Below are 26,425 nucleotides of genomic sequence, written 5' to 3' on the forward strand. Positions count from 1 at the left end.
TAATTACAGTCAATAAAAACAAAAATACAGAACCAATAAAACTCAAATTCACAATACTATTAATATGACAGATTATGATATTTAGCTTAGACAGATTAGGATATATTTTATTTACAAATAAAATACTAAGTTTTACTCCACTCTCTATCATTATACAGGGAACTTTCAAGTTCAACACAGTGATGAATCAATCCTTTCAAAATTATTCTATATTTAAAATGCTATGAAACTTCTGTTGATACAATGAAATTATTTTCATTTGGATTTTGCCTTTTCATGCAACAAATTACCTTTACTCTGAATAATAATTATTTATGCTCAGATGCTCAGTCATGTCCAACTCTTTGTGACTCCATGAACTGCAGCCCAACAGGTTCCTCTGCCCATAGGATTCTCTCTGCAAAAATACTGGAATGGGTTGCCATTTCCACCTCCAGGGAATCTTCCCAAACCAGGGATCAAACCTGTGTCTCTTATGTGTTCTGAATTTTGGCAGGCAGATTCTTGACCACTAGCGCTACCTGGGAAGCCCCAATTAATATTTAACTAAATTAAATCTGCATAAAATTTACTTGGGAAAAAAGTGCATAAGTAGACCTAGAGAACACGTATCTTTTGCCAGTACTCAGACTTAGAACATACTCATATAACTTTTTGCTGTAGTCTGAATGTTTGTGTCCCCTCCCCTAATTCATATGTTGGAATCCTAACCATCATAGATGATAGTATTTGTAGGTGAGGCCTTTGGGAGGTGCTTAAATCATGAGAGTAGAGTCGTCATTAACAGGATAGTGTACCTGCATGCTAAGTTGCTTCAGTTCAGTTCAGTTCAGTCGCTCAGTCGTGTCCGATTCTTTGCAACCCCATGAATCGCAGCACGCCAGGCCTCCCTGTCCATCACCAACTCCCGGAGTTCACTCAAACGCATGTCCATCGCATTGGTGATGCCATCCAGCCATCTCATCCTCTGTCGTCCCCTTCTCCTCCTGCCCCCAAGCCTTCCCAGCATCAGGATCTTTTCCAATTAGTCAAATCTTTGCATGAGGTGGCCAAAGTACTGGAGTTTCAGCTTTAGCATCATTCCTTCCAAAGAAATCCCAGGGCTGATCTCCTTCAGAATGGACTAGTTGGATCTCCTTGCAGTCCAAGGGACTCTCAGTCATGTCCAATTCTTTGCCACCCTGTGGACTGTAGTCTGCCAGGCTCCTCTTTCCATGGGATTCTCCAGACAAGAGTACTGGAGTGGGTTGCCATGCCCTCCTTCAGGGAATCCTCCCAGCCCAGGAATTGAACTCACATCTCTTTAAGTCTCCTGCACTAGCAGACAGGTTCTTTACCACTAACACTACTGGGGAAGCCCCCATTAATGGCATTAATGCCTTATTAAAAGAAGGCTTCTGAGGAATCTCTGGTCCTTTCCATCACATGAGGAAACAGGGACAAATCACAGTCTACATCTGGAAGTGGGCTTTCATCACACGCTAAGCCTCCCACCATCGTCATCCTGGACTTGCCCGTCTCCAGAACTGTGAGAAATAAATGTCTGCTGTTTGTAAAGCACCAATTCTCTGCTCCTTCCTTAAAGAAGCCCCAAAGAGCTAAAACACCTTTTAAGATTTTTGTAGTAATCAAAACATAAAATATAGACATCCTAATAAAGATCTTTAAAGTCCAGAAGAATATCTCCAGGATAACCATTTTGTGAAGCACTAAAATAATCTGTCACTTCACAAAATGAACTACTGAGGCTCCAGCAAGTAAAGTGTCTTACTCACAGTTGTCTGTTTTTGTCAAGCCTTCTGAAACACTATTAATTGTCCTTGTCTTCATTCACTGATCTAAAATTCTTGAAACTTAATGTACAACTTTCATTCCATATGTTTATATAGATTATGTGGACTAAAGGTAATGAGTTTTGAAGTATATTAGCCATGCGTGTGTGCTAAGTCTCTTCAGTCACGTTTGACTCTTTGCAATCCTTTGCACTGTAATCTCCAGGCTCCTCTGTCCATGGGATTCTCCAAGCAAAACTATTGAAGTGGATTATTATTTCCTCTTCCAGGGGATCTTCCCAATCCAGGGATCAAACCCAAGTCTCCCACATCTCCTGCATTACAGGCAGGTTCTTTACCACTGAGCCACCAGGAAAGCCCACATTAGCCATAGGAACATTTTATATTCTTGCTTATTTATCTGCAGTGGGCTAAACTTCTACATAAAATCTTCAGTGAGAAAATGCTTTCATGCATTTTACTTCTTGAAATGAAACAAAGGCTAGAGATAGTGAATTTATTGGCATAGTAATTATTTCAAACTAGTTTGAGGTTTCTAAATGGGCTTTGTATTAAATGCTGAAGTCATAAATGTTCAACAGGTTTAACAATGTTGTAATTCATAGACATTAAATAAAGTCTTCTAAGTAACAAAGTTTAGCTTAAATGGTGGCAAATATTCATTTCTGATTATGTGGGTGTGTATATGGGTGGGAGTATGTGAGTATATGAACCTGAGTATACACTATATTTCAAAAACCAGGACCTGAGTTGCAGTAAACATTTCCAACTTTATTTAGGAAAAATAATATAAAAAGAAATCCTGGATGCATTCTAAAAGAAAGAATAATTTAACAGATTGAAACATTGTTAATGTGATTATAGGTCTAAATTATAGGTATGCATTGAATTTTCTGTTGACACAATTTATGACCAATTTTCCAGATGCCATGATTGTATTTTTAAGCTAAGGAAGGGGCATAGGTATTTTTAGCCACACCTTGTATAACTTTCCATTTTAAATTGTACATTCAAGCTAAATTAGATGCAAAAATATGCACTAGATAAGCAAAACTGGGTGTTCCATACTCAGAAAACATTTATCATATTTTTCTATTCCTCTGGAAGACAAAGACTAAATTATTATTGTCTGAGTATCAGAAATGACTAGCAACTGGGAAAAGAAAAGAAAACAATCTCAAAGATTTTCCTAAGCATAACCTATGGGGAAAAACAAAGAATTTGTTTATGAACAACTTATCAAAAAGCAATAAACTGAAGTGCCTTGTTTCAGTTGAAATTTTCTGATAACAGGACTCTAGACAAGTGAAGGTCACAGAGATATCTATGAAAGTAACCTGTGTAAGTCTCTGGAGAAAGAGGAAAAGTTAAAATTGCATTCCAACATGTCTTGCAACTGGTTCCCAGCTGTGCTGTATATAGCATCTAATTTCTGAAAAAATGAAGAAATTTAAAAATTTACCTATATTTACTGAAGATTCAGTCTGCAGTGGTGTAGAATGAAGGGAAATGACAATTGAGACTAGTGCTACATGACTTTCTGTTGATTCTACAGCTTTGAATTACATAATGGATCATCATTTCTTTCTTTGCAACTACCTCCACTCTCCTCCTGCCTTGTATCCTTTATATAAAAGGAGGGAAAATACAGGAACTAGAACTGAGGCCAGGTGTTCTTTCCTGGTGATGGACAGGGAAGCCTGGCGTGCTGCAGTCCATGGGGTTGCAGAGTCGGACATGACTGAGCAACTGAACTGAACTGAACTGAAAAGTGCTACTAAGCTGTTGTGTGTACAGACATATTTTTAATTGCAAATGTACACACATCTTCATTAAAGTCATTTAAAAATACATTTTAAGGTAAAAGTCAGTCATTGTTCTATGTGCTACTTTTATACAAAGTCCCTGGTCTCAGGGAGTTTATATTCTGCTGAGAGAGAGGAAATTAATTTTCTAAATATAAGAGGAAAATTTATTTTAAAAATCAGTATTTAATGAGAAATTATTCCCACTATTCATGATATTATTAAAGCTTTCTCTACAGGATACAGAAAAAAATGAATTAAAAGTTAAAAAAAGAACCCAGAATAAGCAACAATAATTTATGTTCCTTGTCTTCAAAGTTTATGTCTTCCTACAAAAGAGGACATTAGTCTTTAATCTTCCGATTTTTTTAGATGGGATGACATCTTCAGAATATTTAAAGTACATGAACTAATGTATGTATCACCAATATAGTTAAGTGAAATTAAATATGACAATAGTTTATCAAGGTTTTGTTATAAGAAGAACAACAATTTGCAGATGATAAAGACCCAGCAGAATAAAAGCCTGATTGCAGTGATGAATAATGCATATTGCCTATGGTACTAATTAACCTTTACTCCAGTAAGATATTATAGAACAATAAGGCTAATTTGAATGTGGTCCAGCACTTTTCCCTATGGCTTACGGTTATCACCCTTCAGAACATGTAAAGTTTTATTTTGTGAAATGAAAAATATTATGTTACTTTTTACATAAAATACTAAAAAATAAAATTATATTTTAATATCATGCATTTTCCAAAATGCAGATTATAGACATAATAATCATGTACAAGATACATAGCATAAAAATAAAATATGCTAAGTATAAATAAACATACCCTGTTTACTTACAGAGTAAATTATATAGAATATTAACAACACATATTAATTTGGTAAAAAAATATTTAGCTAAAATATCAATATATGACCAAGCCAACTAGACTCAGTAAATTCCTATAGTTTAAATCCAATCCTTTGACTAGTGCAATGAAGAAATTCCCCTTTCCTCTTAAAATAATAAAATGAATTAAATGGACAAGGTATAACTAAAATTTATAGCGGGAAGGTTTTCTTCAAAAATAAACTCCTATGAATTTATTCAGAATATAATACCTCATTCTTTGTGATTAAATCACTATCGGATAGACAAAGTGATGCCTGAAAAGAGATAAATTATCTTCACCTAAAAATGCCAATCTTTGTTTTAATCATATTATTCAAGTTATTATTTAGCTGTATTTTAAAATTAAAATAACAACATTTTAAATCCCTATTTTAAAAAAATTTCTTTCAAAAGTTTGATAATAGAAAAAAGATCTTTTTAGATTTTTAAGTGAAACACACAGCTTCCTTACTCCCCTCCAAAAAATGCTCCAAAGTGACAAAGCGTACCTATACGTGTGAACCTTTTCTCTATTGTACCTTTAAAATTAGGGGGAGTGGTGGACAAGAGATACTACATGTGAGCAGAAGCTGAGTATCTAGTAGAAAAGAATCTCTACTAGCTTTATATAAATATACTTCTAAGTGAAAATGCTGCTCTCTTAGTTCTTAAGTGTATGTTTATTTTTAAATAGAGTTTGCAATATGTCAATGTCATTGTTGATGGAGATTCTTTGCATTTGAACTATTCCCATTTGAGAGAAAATTATCAAGTGTGTAAGTATTCCTGATATTTTTAATCAAAACAACATCCTAAGAGAATATTATTAGGTAGTCTATTTACATATTTATCAATCATGTAATAATTACATACATGTTCTTTACTCTTTTGAAGTGGTTATCTCTTGATGAGAAAAATCAAAGAAAATTTTGGAGAAACAATAAAACCAACACTTGTAAAATACAGTGTGCTGGTATCTCCACTACCACTGCGTGGTATAGAAATTAAAAGCAGAGACTTAAACAAATGGCCTGGGCATTCATCCAACTCCACTACTTACTGACTGATACCCTTGTTACATAAACTCTCTATGTCTGCTTGTTTTTTCCATAAAACTTAAAAACCATACATGATTCATAAGGCTTGTGGAATAAATTATATAATAAATAAACAGTATTCAGTAGACTCTATGCCACATAAAATTTGCTATAGAAGTGCTAGGCATGTTATCATTATTATCTTAATATCATCAACAAGATTATCACCACTTCTAATGATGGAACAGAAAGAATGGATTTATTGTACAGAAAAATTTCTACACACACAACAAACATTTATGTCAGGCTATGTCTTTACATATCACAATAATACTCTTAACAAAACCAAACATCCTTTTTTGGAAGAGTAAGGCAAAAAAAATAATAAAGCCAAAATATCTTTCTCTTCAGGAATTAACAGCTTCTCAAAGAGTAAAGGTATTTAAATGAAGGAAATAAATTTGTAATAGAAAGACCTATTATGGAAGGGTAAAAAAAGGAAATTAAGAGAGGATATAAGTAGAACTAGTCATAAGTAAAACCAAAAAAACAATACATGACAGAGCAGCTTGTATTAGAAAAATATAATTAAGAATTGGAGGAAAAAACATAAATCTTGTCTGAGAGTTGGGCCTCAGAGTTTTTCAAGGTCAAATACCACTCCAGTGAGAAAAAAATATGTTCCAAGTGTGTTTTAATTAACGGTCAGAGCTAATGTAGTCAGTACTTTCCTGAGTTTAAACAGGATATATTCACTTTAGTAGCAAAGAAGCTGAAATGACAGAATACAAATACAAAGACAAATCTTTTGGTCTCTAGGATCAAAGAAAAACCTCGCTGGAAAGGTCGGGGATTAGTGAGAATTATTGGAGATCACAATTATATTTAGTTGTATATCTGACCTTTCTATACAGAAAATATAAAACATTTGATATACCTAGCATTTATAAATCAACAAGCTCTAAGAAGCATTTAAAAACTATGTTATAAACTAGAAACCAATTGGACAAAAATAGAGAAAAGGAACATTTATCCCCTCCGTTTTGGTCTTTATCTGTCAGAGTTATATTGCTTCTATATATTTGGCATTTAGTGGGGTCCAAAAATGTATGAATAGATGCTATTTTTTCCCAGAACATTTCTGTTTCACTCATTAGAACATAAGGACATTTTACTTTTATCATCAGGCTCACTGTTTAATTTAGATAGGTGAACAGAGAAGTAACAATTACTTTAATTTTACTATTTTGTTTATGAAGATATGTTTGGTCATTTTAAAATTTTTATATTATATTTGTTCTGTATTTCATTTCAACTTCCAACAATCAAGAAAGACATGAATATACTTCAAAATGGAAGCGTCCAGTAAGAATCCTTTTACCTGAAAACTGTGTAATATCAGAAGTGGTGGGGAGGCAGAGAATCATTTAGTTTCTTTTCTGTGGATGTGGAAATTCAAAGGTCACACAGGTCCTTGAGGTGCAGAGGTTTTCCCCAAGCCTGAATCTGTACAAAACCTCCACACTCACATTATACAGTACAGTTTCATTGTTTTTCCTTCTTTACCCCATCCCCAGATGAACTAAAAGCAGCAAAACAAACAAAACTTCAATAAAACGACCCTTTATTCCACGTAAGTATTAGTCACTCAGTCATATTTCTCTTTTGTGATCCCATGGACTGCAGCCCACCAGGCTCCTATGTCCATGGAATTTTCCAGGTAAGAATACTGGAGTGGGTTGCCATTCCCTTCTCCAGGGGATCTTCCCAACCCAGGGATCGAACACAGGTCTCTTGCATTGCTGGCAGGATCTTTGAGCATCTGAACCACCAGGGAAGCCCTTTACTCCAAAGGCTAAAACGTTAAAGAGAAAAAAATTTCCTATACTACTTATGAGAGCAGACAAAAGGCAAAGTAATTCACATGCACAAGTATCCAAAAAGCAGAAGTCAAAAATGCATCTATAGTTCTCAATCTCTCACTCTCACTCTCACAACCCAATCTCTCACTCTCTCTCAGCATATAAATTAGGCTTATTCCAAAAAGTTTTTTCTTCCACCTATTTGAATATTCACATGTTGTTGTTGTTTAGTCACTCAGTCATGTCAGATTCTTTGGCACTCCATGAACTGCAGCACTCCAGTTTCCTCTGTCCTCCACTATATCCCCTGGAGTTTGCTCAAATGTATGTCCTCTGAGTTGATGATGCTATCTAACCACTTCATCAATATTCACATAGAAAATATGTAATCAAGTCTAGTTTGGTTCCTGATTATAGGGCCTCTACTCTCCAAGGTCAGAGCTTCATGCTCTTACAAGTTCCTCTCATTTTTCTCACTCAGTCTTGCTTTGCTTTATTTGTTCTATTCCCTGTGGCAACCCACTCCAGTACTCTTGCTTGGAAAATCCCGTGGATAGAGGATCCTGGTGGGCTGCAGTCCATAGGGTTGCTGAGGGTCGGACACGACTGAGCGGCTTCACATTCACTTTTCACTTTCATGCACTGGAGAAGGACATGGCAACCCACTCCAGTGTTCTTGCCTGGAGAATCCCAGGGACAGGGCATCCTGGTGGGCTGCCGTCTATGAGGTCGCACAGAGTCGGACACGACTGAAGCGACTTAGCAGCAGCAGCTGTTGCTACAAATCCTTCTCCCTCAAAATGCCTTTCCGTGTCCTCCGTTTGAGGTGTGAATATGGGGGCAAGAATCTCCTCCAGGGGACTCTGGTGGCTACTAGGTCTCTCCAGGGTGCCTCTACCTCTGATGTACAGTGCAGGGCTGCTCACATAGATGTGGGTGACAAAATTAAGTGCAGTTCAAAAGCATTTTAATGGAGAACATAAAAGAAAGTGGGAAATACAGATTTGAAACAAACACACCTAGATTAAAATGCCAGTATGCCACTTTCTAGTTTTAGTTAAAACTAACCTCTCTGTGCTTCAGTTACCCCAGAAACTATGGCTCACAGGATGCTGTCAAGCTTAAAAGAGAGAATGTGAATAAAACATTTAACGGTACCAGCACACAGCAGGTCTCTGCACCTGTGTCAACCCTTCTTCTTCCTTACTACCCCATTTAAGATACTCTGACAATTCTGGCATTCAGAATTGTCATTTATTGTCAGTTTTTGTCATTTGTCATTTATTGGCCTTATTTCTTGGAATCTCTATTATTTTTAGTATATTATTGCTTTTCACACAGACTTGAAAGTCAAAATATTCTCTTTGGCCAAATTTGTATTTTCTAGGAATGTTTTTTTTTTTTCTCTCTTTCTCTCAGTTTGCATTCCATTATCTTCTGACCTCAGACGAAAATAATTTGTCTTTTGAGATCTGATCCTGGGATTGCTCTGGCCAGTCTTCCCCTTGATGATGCAGGTTGTCCTTGATTAAGACTTTCACTTTCATCAGATTTTTCTAAAATTCAGATTTTTTTTTTTGCCTCTGTCTCCTGAATGATTAATTTCTTATTTCAGTCCATAATCAAAGTTTATTATTAATGGACTCTCCGCTCTTGTGCATGCATGCTAAGTCACTTCAGTCGTGTCCAACTCTTTGCAACCTTATGGACTGTAACGTCCCAGGCTTCAGGATTCTCTAGGCAAGAATACTGGAGTGGGTTATCGTGCCCTCCTCCATTCCTTAACATACATTTAATTCCTTGCCACAGGCTTGGTTGGCCCAGTTTATTTCTCTCTTAAATTGAAATTTAAAAGTTCACATTTACACTCACATACACTCACACTCAGAAACCTCCTCAGTCTTTACAGGCCCTGACCTGAGAAGCTGCCTCAATGCAGACTGGACAGAGTGCTCCCAACTCCCAGGGTTCCAAGTCTCCTAGAAGGATAGGCCAATATCCCAGGGTGATGAAAGCAACTCAAGCAAATAAATGTTAGTTCAAAAAACACAAACAAGCAAAACTTCAGCACTTTGCCTAGGATTATTTTTCATTGAAATCACTTTCAACTTTTACAGCTAACTAGCATGTACTGAGGATTTGCTCTGTGCTAAGTACTAAGCTTCGTGAGCCTCCAATCTTTAAAATCTAATCCAGGTTTCAAAATCATAAACAATACCTTTATTGTGGGAGACAGTGGAAACATTTTTTTTTTTTCCCTGTGGATTAGTTTCTAACTTTATGTACTGAGAGCAATAACATCTCAGGGACTGGCAATAAAGCATGGAAGAAATCAAACCATAAAAATAAGGTGCTATCCTTGAGTATTATTTTGAGGCAACTACTAACAGATTTTTTTTCCTTTTGTCCATAGTGGGGGAAAAGTTTCTATTTTGGATTTAACTTCATTTTCACCTGAATTAAGAGTGAAGTTCCCCTAAGTTTAAGTGCATTATCTTTTGCTGCTTGTCTGCTTGGGTCCAAAGAGGGAAGGCTGACTTAAGTGGGTTCTATTATTACTGTGTAAATGCCCTCACCACACTCTCTCCAGCCACTGACTGTGTTCAAGAAAAAGCTACTGCTGTCATAAAACAAGGAGACCTCACTGTTGTGACATTTCATTTATCTGGGCAGCAACATGCTTGAAAGGAGACTGCCTCATTCTGAGTAAAGTATGGAAGACAATCAAAGCCAGTTAAGCAAATCAGTGTTGACATATTAAATCATGCTTGAACCAAAAGAGCAAAAACAGATGACACACAAAACCTTCTAAAGAGAATTTTAAATAAATAAATAATACGGGTCAGTCTGGTTCTAAAAAAAGAAGCTTTTAGCATTGGAAAATACTGGGACTAGGTGAACACGGGGGAATCTTTCACAGGAGCCAGTGAATATGTTGTTCCCTGATTGTGAGGTGCAAAACTAGAGTTAGTGCCATAGAGGGAAGTGTGAGGGAGTACTGGGAAATTTGGGGGAAATCACATCATGTTACTTCTCAATCCATAAAATAGAAAATAAAATTTTGATACTCCTGTTCTTTATTTAAGAAATGTCCGAACAGAATCCTCTCCCCAGCACTTAGAATTCATCAGAGGAAAAGCCCTTATTCATACGGAGCAGTGTATTATTAGGTTCCTGCACAATCACACAGCAGGAACTTTGGAGCGTTCATTCTCTATGTCTGATTCCTGCCAACAATTCCATCAAAGAAATGGAGTTATCCATCAGTCAAATTATCATTTGCTCTAATTGTTACTTCCCCCAAACTGTGGCTCTTCTTTCTTCCCTTTCCTTTTCTTTTTAAAAAACTATATATCAACAGCACTCGAATGAGGAGGATATCTTCAAGCTCAGAAAAGATCAAAGCACATCAACAAATCACTTGAGTTCTTAAGGATGAACCCTACTGGTCAGCCATAAATGAAGACAAAGATTTAAACAACAAAGAGAATCAAACACTAGAGGATAAGATGTGATCTACATCCATGACCAGAAATAATAAAGGATACAAAAGCATTTCCATAAAGAAAACCAGTTATGAGACCATGAATAGCTATAATTCATATTTTTAATGTAAAAGCTAATGAGTGATACAATTTTAGAGAAAAACTATGCTAGGGCTAGTGACTCCATGCCTTCCTTCTTTATAACAATAGGCATGTCCCTCTGAACTAATATACAGTCTAATTAAAAGGCAATAAATTATACTGTTTAGGTAAATAGCATACTTAATCTTTTTTTCCTGTGAGTAGTATAAACTAGATATATAAATAAATCAATTAGACAGATAGATACCTACAAATTAAACTAAGCATCTTATTAGTTGCTTAGAGGCAGTCAGGTCTCTGTGCAACCCTCCAAAGCACTTAAGTAGATTTTTCAAGGCTAATCCATACAGGAGGTATACTACATAAATCTAAACATGTACAGCAGAAAATATTTAATGTATTAGTTGTAATAGAAATATGGTGTTAAGAAGAATCAGAGATTTTTACTTAGGATTACCATGGATGCTATATGTGGTTACAGACTACAAATCAATTTGTGGTTAAAGGTGTTTACATACTGTTCAAAGTACAACAGTAGAATGGAGAATCTGAAATTAACATACCATTCTAATGTCAAGTTTAAAATGTGGTGGCTGTGTGATACTAGGCAGGTTGATACTCTCCCTACTTCCAAACTCTGGACAACACTTTACCACTTTACTGATGATCATAAAATTTACAATTAATAAGTTAAATCCTGATTAGCTAAAGTAATGTCACTGGATGTGCTAAAATTTAAATATGTTGTTCCCACTCCCAAATTAAAGTTCTTTTTTTCTGCAAAGGGATAATTTTGTTTTAGTTATTGTGGTATAATAAAGAGTCTATAAGTATAGGAAGATTTACATCAGTATTATGGCTCCATTTTTAGTACTGTGAAAAAATATTACTATTCTTATTTCAATAAATAGCATATTAACATAGCACTTCTAAACTCCTGTCTTTTGTTTTCTTTATTCAGGATGAAATATTTATTATAATTACCAAGGTGGCTAATGACATGAAAGTAAATTTTGCAGGTAACATTCAGTATGCTTGATGCTGAAACTGTTTTAAACAAAACAGTATGACTACTAGTTTCTGTTTCCAAATTTCAGAAATTTTTTTATACTCCTTTCTCAAAGCCAGGATGTCCTTTTCTTGAAATTAATTTTTTAAATAATTTTTTTGAAGAAGTTTGAAAGACTTCTGATAAAGGAATGTGGAAAGAATGTATAGAAATGGAAAAATTATTTCCCAGTCTTCTGTAAATCATTTTAATTCTAAAGAAACAAGCAGAAGAAGGAAAGTAAAAGATATCCTTTTCTCTATACATTTCCATGTTAAAATGTCAATTCTCATTTAAAAAGGTACTTTACTTGGTAAATGTTCGTCCGATTTTTTTTTCAGCTGTTAACACTTTACTAAAATAAAATGTGTTGACTAAAACATAAATGAAATGTATATTTGAAAAAAAAGGAATTTCTTTTAAGTTATGATAAAATTATTACTAATGAATTTTGCATCTGACAGGTGGAGAGTGTTTCAGACTGGGACCTATATATCTTTCACTAATTTTAGCTTCCTATAGGTCAGTAATAATTTTTCAACATTAAAACTTTTATATTTGGGCACTGGTACTTAGGGAAATGTAGACTGAAACTTAAGAGTTTCCAAGTTCACCCAAGTCTTCTGGTTCCAACAACATGAAGTTCTAAGTAAAGCTGGAAACACTCTAGGTACAAACATCTAGAATTACTAAATTAACTGGAACAAAGTTTGGGGCTTCCCAGGTGAGGCAATGGTAAAGGATCTTCCTGCCACTGCAGGAGACACAAGAGACATGGGTTCTATTCCTGAGTTGGGGAGATTCCACTGGAGTAGGAAATGGCAACCCACACCAGTATTCTTGCCTGGAAAATTCCATGGACAAAGAAGCCTGGTGGGCTACAGTCAATGGGATTGCAAAGAGTTGGACACAACTGAGCACGCACACACACACACACACACAAAGTCAATTTATATACCAGGACCCACAAAACAAGAGGACAACGCAGCAGCCGAGCACATTTCGCAAATCTAAACCTAAATCAGCCTGCACTTAGGAGAAACCTAACATACCGCAACCAGTATCCTACAACCCAGCTTTAGTCAGTCCTGCTGCTGCTGCCGCTAAGTCGCTTCAGTCATGTCCGACTCTGTGCGACCCCATAGATGGGCAGCCCACCAAGTTCCCCCGTCCCTGGGATTCTCCAGGCAAGAACACTGGAGTGGGTTGCCATTTCCTTCTCCAATGCATGAAAGTGAAAAGTGAAAGTGAAGTCGCTCAGTCGTGTCCAACTCTTCGCTACCCCATGGACTGCAGCCTTCCAGACTCCTCCATCCATGGGATTTTCCAGGCAAGAGTACTGGAGTGGGGTGCCATTGCCTTCTCCTTTAGTCAGTCCACCTTACCCTAGAAAGTATGACCTGCTAGCCTTGTAAGGAAATCCAGATCTCTTAGCCAATCATTTTCTGCTTCCATGTTGCCTCTTCTAATGCTCTAAAAATCTCACACTACTCAAAATCCAAGAAAAGGGTCCTACAGGTGGCGAGGCATTATACTCCCACAATTCATGGATTATTTTCTCTTGAATAAAGGATATCAAACTTGTTACTAAGTTGTTTGTTTTGCCACTTGGCAGGACTCATTTGCTGTGCTTTGTTTTAATGCGGGGAAATTTTAAGACAGCAATAAATTTGTAAATCTGAGAAAAGAAATCCACAGGCGGCAGAAAAGATAGAGGGAGCTGAAGCATAGAGTGCTACCTTTAATGCTGATCCTATCCTGCCTCTCTGCAGGCCAGAAGGGCTGAAGATGAGTGTGGGAAACTGTAGACTTGTCTTTTAATATTCCAGGGTCCAGGGAAAAAGACCATAACCTTGTGTCAAGTGGGAAGCCCTTTCAGAGTCTGAAACCTTGAAGAACCGGCTGCACTCTTAAGAAGGCACTGAGGAAGAGGAGGAGGAGGAGAAAAAGAGAAGACTTTGAAAAGTTAGATGGAATAAGACAAAGCATTAATATGCTTATCATTTCTGTGTTGTTGATACAGGTTCAATCCTAAAGAAAACCAACCTTGAATATTCATCAGAAGGACTGATGGAGAAGCTGAAGTTCCAATATTTCAGCCACCTGATACAAAGGAGCCTACTCATTGGAAAAGTCCCTGATGCTGAGAAATACTGAGGTCAGGAGAAGAAGGGGGTGACAGAGGATGAGATGGTTGGATGGCATCATCAACACAATGGACATGAGTTTGAGCAAACTCCAGGATATAGGGAAAGATAGGGAAACCTGGTATGCTGCAGTCCCTGGGGTTACAAAGAGCTGGGACATGAGTGAACGACTGAACAGCAGTATATTTGGGTATAAATCAGTTAGTAAAGTATAACCTATGATCCAAATTCTTCCTGTCACCTGTTTATATAAATAATTTTTTATTGGAATACAGGGAAAAAAAAAGACACTGGGTAAAAGACTGCCATATACACAAGGAGAGCCAAAAAGGTTTATGAGTGTAGGACCTCTTCATGGGGTCGGGGGGCACAGAGAAACTGGTCTTCAGGAATCAAAATCTGTGGCCTTCCCTGGATGAGGTTTTAGAGTACAAATTTACACAAAATACTAAAAGCCACCAAAACTTAATCCAAACTATCATGATACTCATTAATCTGGGCCAATGTTACAGTCACCTAAGGAGCTTAAAAAGAATACTGCAGCTCTGGCCAGCACCACACAATGGAATAAGAATCTCTTATAGGTTTGCCTAGCAATAATATGGTTTCAAATTATTAAAATTATTGTGTTGCACTGTAAAAGTGTATAGAAGAGAAGAATTAGATAAAAACTGGTCCCAATAATCTCTTCAGTGGGAGGAAATGTTAAATCATGTGAATAACCTCTATAAGCCAATAAAAAAAAAGCACTCCAAAAATGTAATTCATAAATTGGAATGAATTGGACATAAGTGCCATTTTGTGCCTTTTTCTCTAGTTTGCTGTGGTTTGATTTTTTCTCCTAATTTGCCAACATTTTTTACTGATGACCACAGTAGAATGCATTGGTATTTAATATGGCATTCCAAAGTCAAGAAGTAATTAGCAGAAAGAAAAAAGGAAACAATTTCATTAGGTCTAAAACTGTCAAAAGCCATATAATTACAATCTATATCAAAAGGTTATCTCTACAGGTCCCTTGTGTACTATTTAACATTACACCCAGGAGGAAAATTGGACTCAATATGATTTTGTATTTGGCCGCAGTCACATAACTACCAAATAGAAGCATGAGATTTGAACTGAGAGCTGTATCACCTTCAAGCCCAAAGTCCTCTATTTCGTGCATGCAAAAATCTCCTGGTCATTTCAGATCAATTTTGAAGTTTTAAGTCTGCTTAATGATTTTATGCCAGTGTTGGCTACTTTGTTTCTTATCATTTACATTCATTTCTTTTTTAATTTTTTGCTCTTAAGAATCTAAGAACATGGAGATATTTGTTGAATCACACTCTGTGAGTTTTCAACATTAAATTTTCCTGTACAAACAACTTTTCCCATGACAGCTATACTGATTTATGTTATCAAACTTGGTGAAAATCCTTCTGCTCCGATCTGGGTAATAAAAAAAAGCAAGTAATAAAACAGAAGGACTATCTTTTGGTTTCCCAGCACATTATTTAAATTATAGAATTTAAATCGGTTCTGAATATAACAATTCAGATATATGGCAATATATAAAGCCTTTATCATTAAACAATTTTTCTCAGAATTATCTTTTCATATTAATTTATGTCTGTATTTCTGTATAAGTTCTATATATTTCTATATTAATTTATTATAACAAAAGTAGTCTATTCAATGAACATCATTTAAACAAATACTTTTTATCAAGAGATTTTTTTGTATGAACCACTTGAACATAAATATAACAATTTTCCATCCAACGGGTCATAATGGAGCTCCTGATCAATAATACTAAAATTCCTTTGCACAATAACAATATGGAATGTGCTGTCATCGTAAGACTTTCTAGCTGTTGCTGCTAAGTCGCGTCAGTCGTGTCCAACTCTGCATGACCCCATAGATGGCCTCCTACCAGGCTCCTCTGTCCCTGGGATTCTCCAGGCAAGAACACTGGAGTGGGCTTCCATTTCCTTCTCCAATGCAGGAAAGTGAAAAGTGAAAGTGGAGTCGCTCAGTCGTGCCTGACTCTTCACGACCCCATGGACTGCAGCCCACCAGGCTCCTCCATCCATGGGATTTTCCAGGCAAGTGTACTGGAGTGGGTTGCCATTGCCTTCTCCGAGACTTTCTAGAGACTGACTCAAAATAAAATGTACAAAGTAGTTATTACTGCAAATCTGAGTCATAGCATCTATTTTTTATATTTATTCTAAATATGGGATAGGAAAGGGAGACTCAAGACTTTGCCTAGTATACTCCTTGTCTGAGTGAGAAAGTAGGAATGCAAAATCAAGAGCAAAAGTTTGTCTAGGAGGGATTATGGAGTGTTTGCTGCATCTATGTCCTTTCCTTTACAGCCAAATCTTTATCTTTTTTAACTATGTACATACAGTTGAAGATTCACAAGTTACCAACAACTGCTGAACCAATGAAACATTAAGTTCTTAAAAAACAAAAGGTGTTATTCTTTCAATTGGTATAATAATTTGCAAGTTGCCATTCACCAGTATTACTCAGAAATAAACTGAGTTGTTTCATATTTGATATGCATCTATTTGACCCTAGGTATTATTAGGAATTCTCTGTCTTTAAGGTAACTATAATATGTATATAAATAGCCTCTTTTAGCAGGTAATTTCAGGGAGTAGAATCCTTTTTATTCTCAGATTTTAATATGCAAATACATTTTAATATAACTGTAGAAAGAAAAGAGCTATATCCAAAATTAATATAATATGATAGATCTCTGCATTGAAAGATTTCTTCTGCTTGTTAAGCTGTACCCTGTCCTCTTCATACAGCTTTTTTTCCACCTCTACATTAAACATCACCCTTTTAGAGAAACATTTTCTTACCACCTTCCTAAACTTGCACACTCACCCTGCCAGTAACAATTCTCATAAGTTGTGACTGCAGGTGTGAGTTCATATATATGTTTGTAAGCTATCTGTCTGCATTCGTAGGACACAGGAACTGTATACATACGTACTAGACAGTGCCTAGTACGATAACTTAAAAGAATGAGTGATAATATCAAACGGGAGAGCAAATCTTTCATAAAGGAGGTTACAATATATTTACACAGTTTTGACCACCCAGTAAATAAAAATGTAGGATCATCCTTTTATAAATGATACTATTCAAGGATATGCTCTCTAGTTTGAATAAACTAGAGAATTTTTATAAGTCAAAGCTACCATGTATTTTCCAATAGACAGACACATATTCCTGTATAATGTGAGAGCTAAGACAAAGCTAATGTTTATTGAATAAGCACTGTTTTCTAGGCACTATTCTAAATAATTTTCATATAATTTTTCATAGGATTGCTATGAGGTAGCTATTAACAGAGATGAGGAAAACAAGGAATAAAGAGATCTGATAACTTGGACATTGGTTATATAACTGATAAATGGAAGCAGCAAGATTTGAATCCAGGTATTCTGGTCCAGAATCTGTGTGCTTAAGAAACTACAGAGTACGTTGCCTCTCACCAGCAGCATATTTCCAGATATTCCATGTCTCTATATTCAAGTTAAATTAGGCAAGTTTCAAAATGTACACGCATTTTAAGAAATGTACAGGTCTTTCATTCTTTAGAAAATTGTCCACGTTTGCATAGGTAACTAATCTATAAATGTATTTAGTTTCAGCAGCACATCTGTTAATATAGGCAGAGGGAATATATTTCAGTTAGTGGTTCTCAACTAAGAGAGATTTTGCCCCGAAGGAACATTTGGCAATACATGGAGGCATTTTTGGCTATTAAAAATCAGGAGCGGAGTACCCTACTTAATCTAGTGACTGAGAGGCCAAAGTGAAAATTGATCAGTCGTATCCAACTCTTTGCGAACCCAAGGACTATACAGTCCATGAAATTATCCAGGCTAGAATACTGGGGTGGGTAGCTGTTCCCTTCTCCAGGGACTCTTCCCAACCCAAGGATCAAACCCAGGACTCCTGCACTACAGGAGAATTCTTTACATTTGAACCACTAGGGAAGCCAGTAAGCTGGTAAATGTCCTACGGTGAACAGGATCCCCCCAAACAACTAGTATTTGGCCCCAAATACCAATATTACCAGTGTTTTGAAACCTTGATTCGGGGGGGAAAAAGCACACTAACATTTTAATATTAAACATAATATTAACATAAAAAGTCATAACATTCAATAGAATTGGTCCAAAATTATTCAAGTGAGGAGGTAAAAAGAAAATCTAGTGGGATACCTGCAAATAGATGAAATGACTTAATCACTTAATTGTCTCAGTGGTGGTTCACAGCAATAGGACAGACACACACACACACATACACACACACACACATACACACACACACATACACACACACACACATGGACTCACACACCACTGACACCAATCACTCTGTGATTTCAAAATCAGTCTTTTGTTAAAATTTTTAAATCAAAATTAGTTTCCTTTTGTTGCATAAAAGAGCATACCAAATAGGACCAAAGTTCAGCCCCTTTGATGCTTTTTGGTAACATGCCTAATTAAAAATAACTAGGCTCTCCAATGCATAATTACGCGAACACCTAATACTCTAAATTTCCAGCCAATTTTGTTTCAAACATAAATATGCACCAGAAGTCTGAATGATCGACGTACTACTCCCTACAGTATCTTTACTGTTTCTGAATCAAGGCTCCTTCTTGAGCTCAGTATTTTCACTACATTTCCTTGCTGTGCAATCATTTCCCAGTTGGACAATTAATAAGTGCTTTTTCTCCACAGCCCTTGGCATGTGACCCCCCTTACCCTGTATTTGAGCATGCACTATATACCTTCTTCACTCACTGATTTTGGCAGTGACCCACAATCTAAATCTCTTTCCTCCATTTGATATAAGTGAAACTATAATTATCTAGGGGTAATTTCAAATTACTACTTCATTCCACTAGCAACTGATGAAGATTAGTGGTCTTGCCTTGCATCTGAGTAAGTCAGCAACATAATCACAAGAGAACTCAGCAGGCAACATTTGATTCATGTGAACTCAATTACTTCTGTCAAACATATTCACTTCAATAAAAAGCAGAAACTTCCAAAATGGGTTTTTGCTAACAATTTTGTACTCAAAAAAATTTCACATGATTCTTAAGGGAAAAATAGCATGAATTTTCTCAGAAATAATAATAAATAATAAGTATGAAAACATGCTTGTATAAACGGATTCAATATATTATTAGTACCTGAAAATAAAGAATATTTCAAATAAATAAATTTGAATACTTTAAGGCAGTTTATTATAGAAAATTCAGGCATACAAGTAAGCCTTCAAAAAATAAATGGACTCTATATTTTAAGTTGATAACAGAAACCAGCATATACGGTTACCTTGTTAATATCAGATAATTATGGAAAAGGTAGTTAAATTCTTATAAAGGAAGTTAAGTAAGGAGACATGGAAATGATAGATCATGATCTGCTATTGATTAATGGACAGGGACTCCTGAATCACTTCTTGGTTGTCTTCTGGGTTGAAGCCATATGTTAATGAGCTGTCTAGCATTCTGCTTCTTGAATGTTTAGCTGCTAAGAGACTGTGGGTCAGGTCTATCATGCCCTTGTGTATCAGGTCACATGAAAATGATCTGACAGCAACTACATGGTCACCTCCTAGTAAATCTTAATATATGATAATCATTACAATAGGTTTACTCAACTTTAGCTTCTTATATTTATAGCCTTATTAAATCACAACATATTTCGATTATCAAAGAAATCAAGTAATTAAATGTAAGTATGTAATAAGGTTATATTTATAAATAAACACATTTTAGCATGTGATGCTTTGAAGTCTACAAACTCACTAAGATGACCTCTATAACAGTTAATATATCATATGCCAATCATATACCATTTAATATTTGAAACTTTGAAAATTTGGCCTGAGAATCTTAGGACTAAGTAAAGATTAATTTAAAAGACATTTGTCAATTTTGTGACCAATGATGTTTCCTACAGGTAAGTACAAAGGTAAACAAAATTACTTATTTAAAAATAATAATTTTAACATAGTATTTATAAAATAGATAACTAACTTTTGAACTGTGGTGTTGGAGAAGACTCTTGAGAGTCCCTTGGACTGCAAGGAGATCCAACCAGTCAATCCTAAAGAAAATCAGTCCTGAATATTCACTGGAAGGGCTGATGCTGATGCTGAAACTCCAATACTTTGGCCACATGATGGGAAGGGCTTACTCATTGGAAAAGACCCTGATGCTGGGAAAGATTGCAGGCAGGAGGATTAGGGGACAACAGAGGATGAGACGGTTGGATGGCATCACTGACTCCATGGACATGAGTTTGAGTAAGCCCCAGGGGTTGGTGATAGACAGGGAAGCCTGGCATGCTGCAATTCCTGGGATTGTAAAGAGTCAAACACAACTGAGCAACTGTACTGAACTGAACTGAGAAAGCTAATAGGAGCAAAGCCATGAAGGATCTTAGGCTATTTTATAAACTTTATTTGAAGGAGACACTTATGTGTGTATATATATACACACACACACACATATATATATATACACACATACATATACATTCGAGTAGAGTTGATTTGCAATGTTGAGTTAGTTTCAGGTATACAACAAAGTGAATTAGTTATTGCATATACATATATATGTGTGCGTTTTTAGATTCTTTTCCCATACAGGCCATTACAGAGTAGTGAGTAGAGTTTCTTGTGTTATACAGTAGATCCTTATTTCCTTATTAGTTATCCATTTTAAATACTAGTGTGTTTACATCATACCCAATCTCCCAGTTCATCCTTAAATATTCATGATGTGTGAAACAGCATGATACATAACTGTACAGTCTTAATTACATAAAAATGGATGCTTAGTTGTGAAAATACACAAATGAGACCTAGAAGGACATGTCAAATGGTAAACTGCTTGTGATTATGAACGACTTCGTTTTTTGCTTCTTGTGCTTTTTGGTTTCCTATTATGCACATGTTAACTTTTAAGAAATAAATGTTATTTTAAAAACCTTAAAAAAAGGAAACTACTGAAGTACTTTAAGTGTCTTGGGAGTAGGCAGGGACTGGGCGGTTGGGTTTGTGCAACTACCAGATTTGTATTTTTGTAGAGTGACACACTCACATGGTTCAAAAACCAAAACTATATAAAAAGCTATTCATTATTTAAAAATAAACTTTCCAACAAGATATGCTTACAGATTGGAGGAAAAAGGAAACAGAGAGAAGTGGATGATTTTATGAGAGCTGGGTGGGAAATTTATAAATACCTTGTGAGGTATTGAAACTGGGAAGTGAGCAGGAAGGATATGTCAAGAACGATTCTTAGATTTCTGACCTACCAAGGATATTTCCAAAACAACAAGATCCCCACTTAGAGGTTTGGGGATAGCACATTAAAATTGAAGAAAGAGTTATGTTGGAATTTTATATGACACACACACTCATACATTTATATTTGCACATACATATTATGACTAGGTTTAAACACATATATTTATTTATATGGGACCATCTGTGACACCCTAATTTTCCAAGACAAACCTTCAACATTTATTTATTCACTCAGTAAATTATTTACAGAATAAATGTTTGACATTCCTCATAGAATGGCCACATATCATTGGTACACGGGAAAACATCAAGAGGCACTATTCACACAGACTACATTGTGTAGAACATCTTCTGGGGCTGTGCAGTCTACTGCCTTCATGACCCCACTGCCTTCGTTCCTCCTACCACAGTAGGGTAATAAGCACATTAAGACAGAATCCAGTGGAGTGAAATTTCTACCAAGTGGCCTCTCCTTTTTCTCTCAGGCCTCTACTCCTCAACTACTAAGAGTATGAGAGGAGAAAGATGCAGTGGATGCATGCACTAAAAGCATCCTGTCAGAATACTACTTCACCCAGGTATTTTCATGATAAGCACCTGCAGGATATTTTAATCCCAGCAACAGTAAAAAAGTATCCTTTGAATGCAAAGGTCCTTTATATTGTGTACCAATCTGGATGAAGACAAAGGTCAATATGTTCTGAACTAAAGTTACCACATATCATTGACAAAAATGATATAAATAGATAATCAAATAGAGCATGGTGCCTTATAATACTGGTAAACAAATTCTTAGAAATAATAAGATTTTGTAAGCATTTTAGGGAAAACAATGCAATGTATTCAATGGATTATGTTTAACTCCCACTGCTGATTCTACAGTTACATACGTCTTCACCTATGCCAAGAAGGTTACTCAAAAAGAGAAGTGAAGGTAATGTTAGTTAAAACTTTCCTTTAAATTCAACCCTAAATAAAATCTGATTCATTTCCTTGACAAACGTAAAGGCATATCTGAAACATAATTTTTATTTAATAAAACTTTATATATAAAGGAATAGCGAGCTGTAGATTACATGGAGAAATAATCATGCACTTAATTGTAGATGGTATACACACATGAAGTGATGCAAATGTGGTGCAATGCATTTCTAGAGATAAATAAGCAACATCAGTATGATTTACAGATTAGTGTTGTTTCCCCGGATCTACAGTCAATCTACAGTCAAGCCTGAAGAAACCTGAGCAAGGGTGATCCACATTACATACTGAATTTAGAAAATAAATTGTACCTGAAGCTACCAATGGGCATAGGGGACTTCTCGGTATTTGGTTTTCTCTTCAGTTAAGACATGTTAACTCTCATTACCTATTTGGTATGTGCATATCATGGTGAAAACAAGTTCGGGTTCATAAGGGTTAATTTTTTCCCTATAAGGAAAGTGTGTTTTCTTCCTCATAAGCTGTTCTTGACTTTGACATAAAGTACTATCCTGTTTCATGAAGCCACTGAGAAAGATCCAAGTTTTAAAGGGCAAGTCACCACACTGTGGACAAAATAAGAGTTTTTTCAAATGAAAAAGAAGCATGCATGATCAAGTTTCAATTTAAAAGAAAAATTAAAACAGAAAAAATAATCCAAGTGCAAACTGCTTTGAAATGACCTTTCTGTATTGGTTCTATCTCCAAACAGTTACTTTCTTGGGCACTATTTATTATGCATTTAAAGTTAACCTGTACATTCTTAAAAGCAAGTATGTAATAGCTATTATATGCACACAACATGGTAAACTAAGTCCTGTCATCTTCCACATATGTCCAATGAAGTTCATATGGCAGAACTTATACCTAAAGAATCTTTAGAAGGCAGTTAAAAGCATGCCAAGTCTCATCAAAGTTTACATTTGAATTTCATATAACAAGAGTATTATTTTTCTCTTCAGAGAGACAGAGTCATGATAGAGTAGCAGATAAACAAAGAAATATCCCCTGATGTGAGTTGTTCAAAAATAAAATTTCTGAAAGCAAAATGAATATGAAATACTACACTGCAAGTAAGACACTCTCTGAGTACTAATTATGTATATCCAGTAGAATATAACTTCAAATCTTTCATCATTGCCAGAAGTTTTAAAATTCTGAGAGGAGAGAAATCAAACTTGAAGAGAAATAATCTCCATAAATTAGCAAAGTAAAAGGTCATTTGCTCATAATCACTGGAAGATATACATATACATGATCCAAGGGAAGCAGACAGCCCCTGCAGATCCGCAGGCAAACTCTTACCTTGACAGGTGCCGTTTTTCTCTTCATATCCTGCCTTGCACATGCATTTCCCAATGGGTACCAGCCACTCCCCTTCAGCACTGCAGTGCATTTTGGGTGGTTCGTCTGTCACAGAATGGTTGACACAGGAGCCTGCCACTTCAAGTAACTGTGAAGAATCAGCTCCAGTAATTGTGTCAGGGAAGACAGCTAAATGTCGTACCACAGAAGGGCATTTTTTATAGTACACTCGCACTGAAACAAGAGCAATGCAAGCACCCACATCTTGAAAAGCGAGATAAAATCCCTTTTTACTTAAAGGTCCTACATCTCTGACCTCTGTGTTCAGTTTCATGACACGGTCACCAAGATCAAGTTCTGTAAAGCTTTCATCGGCAGCAATGGTATCAATTTTGATGTACTGGTTTTCCTTGATGTTTCTCCCATTCTCGTTATCTGACTCAAAGTAATACATGTTGAAAGTCTCCTTACAGGTCCCCAGCCCTCCAGGAAGACTGTTGCAGTCCCGCAGAGTAAATTTGAGTTCTATGAAGATTCTGGAAGCACCTTCATTGGAGATCCAACTGGTCAAAAGCCAGTTATTCTGGTTCTGTTCCATAACTTTGCATACTTGGTATGTGTGGATAGGGGCATAATTTTCATCAACTTCACCAATCTCTTCCCACTGTAGAATGTAAAATAGAAAAACAAAAAAGTAAAAAGATGATTAGAAAATAACCAGCAAAATAAAAGAAAATTAATTCAGATGTAAAATTTCTGTAGCCTCAATATACAGTATTGAGAGAAGGAGATATACAATAAAAATTTTTAAAAATAATTTCCCTTTTCAAATTAAATTAATCTGCAATATATTAGTCATTGTCTCAAATGTAACTCAGGTGTGAAAACATGTGAATGATATTCTCCAGAAAAATTCATGTATTTCAGAGTAAAAATAAAATTCAATGTGGGATATGATTAACAAGAAGCAGTGAGGGAAATATGCATATTTGGAAGAAAGTCTGTAGAAAAGGAAGTATAATTTTTTAAAACCATAACAATGAGAAAAAAGCAGCAAATGAAGAAAAGAAGGGAGATAAACATGACTGAATCCACATTCAACTCTCAAACAACACAACATAACAAAACTTGAAGGAATATTCATTAGCTTAAAATAGTTTATTTCATTCAACCAATCAGGTAGGACTCTTTTAAAAACTGTGTTGAAAGTCGTTCAGCCATGTCCGATTCTTTGCGACCCCATGTGGAATTCTCCAGGCCAGAATACTGGAGTGGGTAGCCGTTCCCTTCTCCAGGGGATCTTCCCAACCCAGGGATCGAACCCAGGTCTCCCACACTGCAGGTGGATTCTTTACCAACTGAGCCAAGGAAGCCCAAGAATACTGAAGACAGTAGACTATCCCTTCTCCAGCAGATATTTCCGACCCAGGAATGGAACCCAGGTCTCCTGCATTGCAGGCGGATTCTTTAAAAACTGAGGTACCAGAGAGTGAAGTCAAAGTGAAGTCGCTCAAGTTGTTTCTGACTCTTTGTGACCCCATGGACTGTAGCCTACAAGGCTCCTCTGGCAACGGTATTTTCCAGGCAAAAGTACTGGAGTGGATTGCCATTTCCTTCTCCAGGGGATCTTCCCCACCCAGGGATCAAACCCGGTCTCCCACATTGCAGGCAGATGCTTTACCACCTGAGCCACCAGGTAAACTTCAAGGTACCAGGGAAACCCCCCAAACTGGGTTACGAAGGGTTTAATCATACATGTACCCACAAATATAAACCTAGAGACAGAAAGAAAATAGAGATATACAAATTATAGACTAGTAATACAGAGAACCTCATCATTTCAAATACTAAGTGATTTTTTGTTATACATAACCTGAGAATGCATTAATTCTTTCTTACTAATGCTTATTTTATGCCTAATAACCTTAAATGTTATGAATATATACAGGATGTAAAAAATTAAGTACGATTTATATAGCTTTCAAAATACTATTCAGTCAAATAAGAGATCTCAACCTCTCTCTCCTAGCAAACTATCAACACTACAGTTTTGAGAATGTCACTGTACCATACCACATTTTATACAGTGTAAGTCAGATTTTTATTCTTCATAAAGATGTTATTATAACAAATTATTTTAAACCTGTCTAGAATCTGTGGGAATAAAAGTACATGCAATTTTGTTTTAAATCTTTAAAAATTATCCTGAAACACACAGAGTAATGAAACCGTACATACTGATTTTCAATAAATCCAAAATGTGATTTCAGACATTAAATATTATAGATAATAAACTTCATAGAACCTCATTTCTTTAGACATGAAATTAAATGGAGCGTTATTGCTTGATTCTGTTCAACTGACACAGATGTGAAAAATGGCATCACAAGGGATGCACATAAATCGTATACCTTAGATGGCCACTCTCAGAATTCTAGCTGCCATCAGAAAGACAGAAGTAAAAGGTGTTAATGAGGGAAAACTGATGAGTTCACTCAAATCACAAGACAGACATCAAGACTGTATCTTTCCTAACAACATTTACATTAGAGGGTTACATGAAACCTTAGTTCATTCATTTAATCTCACTTTTGCCCCCTCTCAAAATGTATATAAATTGTACTTTG

At 35.9% G+C, this 26,425-nt stretch overlaps 1 protein-coding gene across 9 annotated transcripts in view; it reads right to left on the reverse strand.

The window, feature by feature from the left end:
• Nucleotides 1–26,425, reverse strand: part of EPHA5 (EPH receptor A5) — a 408,082-nt gene that overhangs the window by 300,107 nt on the left and 81,550 nt on the right. For all 9 annotated transcript variants that reach the window (XR_011567208.1, XM_070791518.1, XM_070791523.1 and 6 more), the window contains exon 3: nt 23,799–24,462. Coding sequence is in view for 8 of the 9 variants with exons in the window: in XM_070791518.1 (XP_070647619.1) it covers nt 23,799–24,462 (664 nt within the window). In the remaining variant the exon portion in view is untranslated. The remainder of the gene's footprint in view (nt 1–23,798; nt 24,463–26,425) is intronic.

Source organism: Bos indicus, chromosome 6 (genome assembly GCF_029378745.1).
Source record: "Bos indicus isolate NIAB-ARS_2022 breed Sahiwal x Tharparkar chromosome 6, NIAB-ARS_B.indTharparkar_mat_pri_1.0, whole genome shotgun sequence".
NCBI classification, from domain to species: Eukaryota; Metazoa; Chordata; class Mammalia; order Artiodactyla; family Bovidae; genus Bos; species Bos indicus.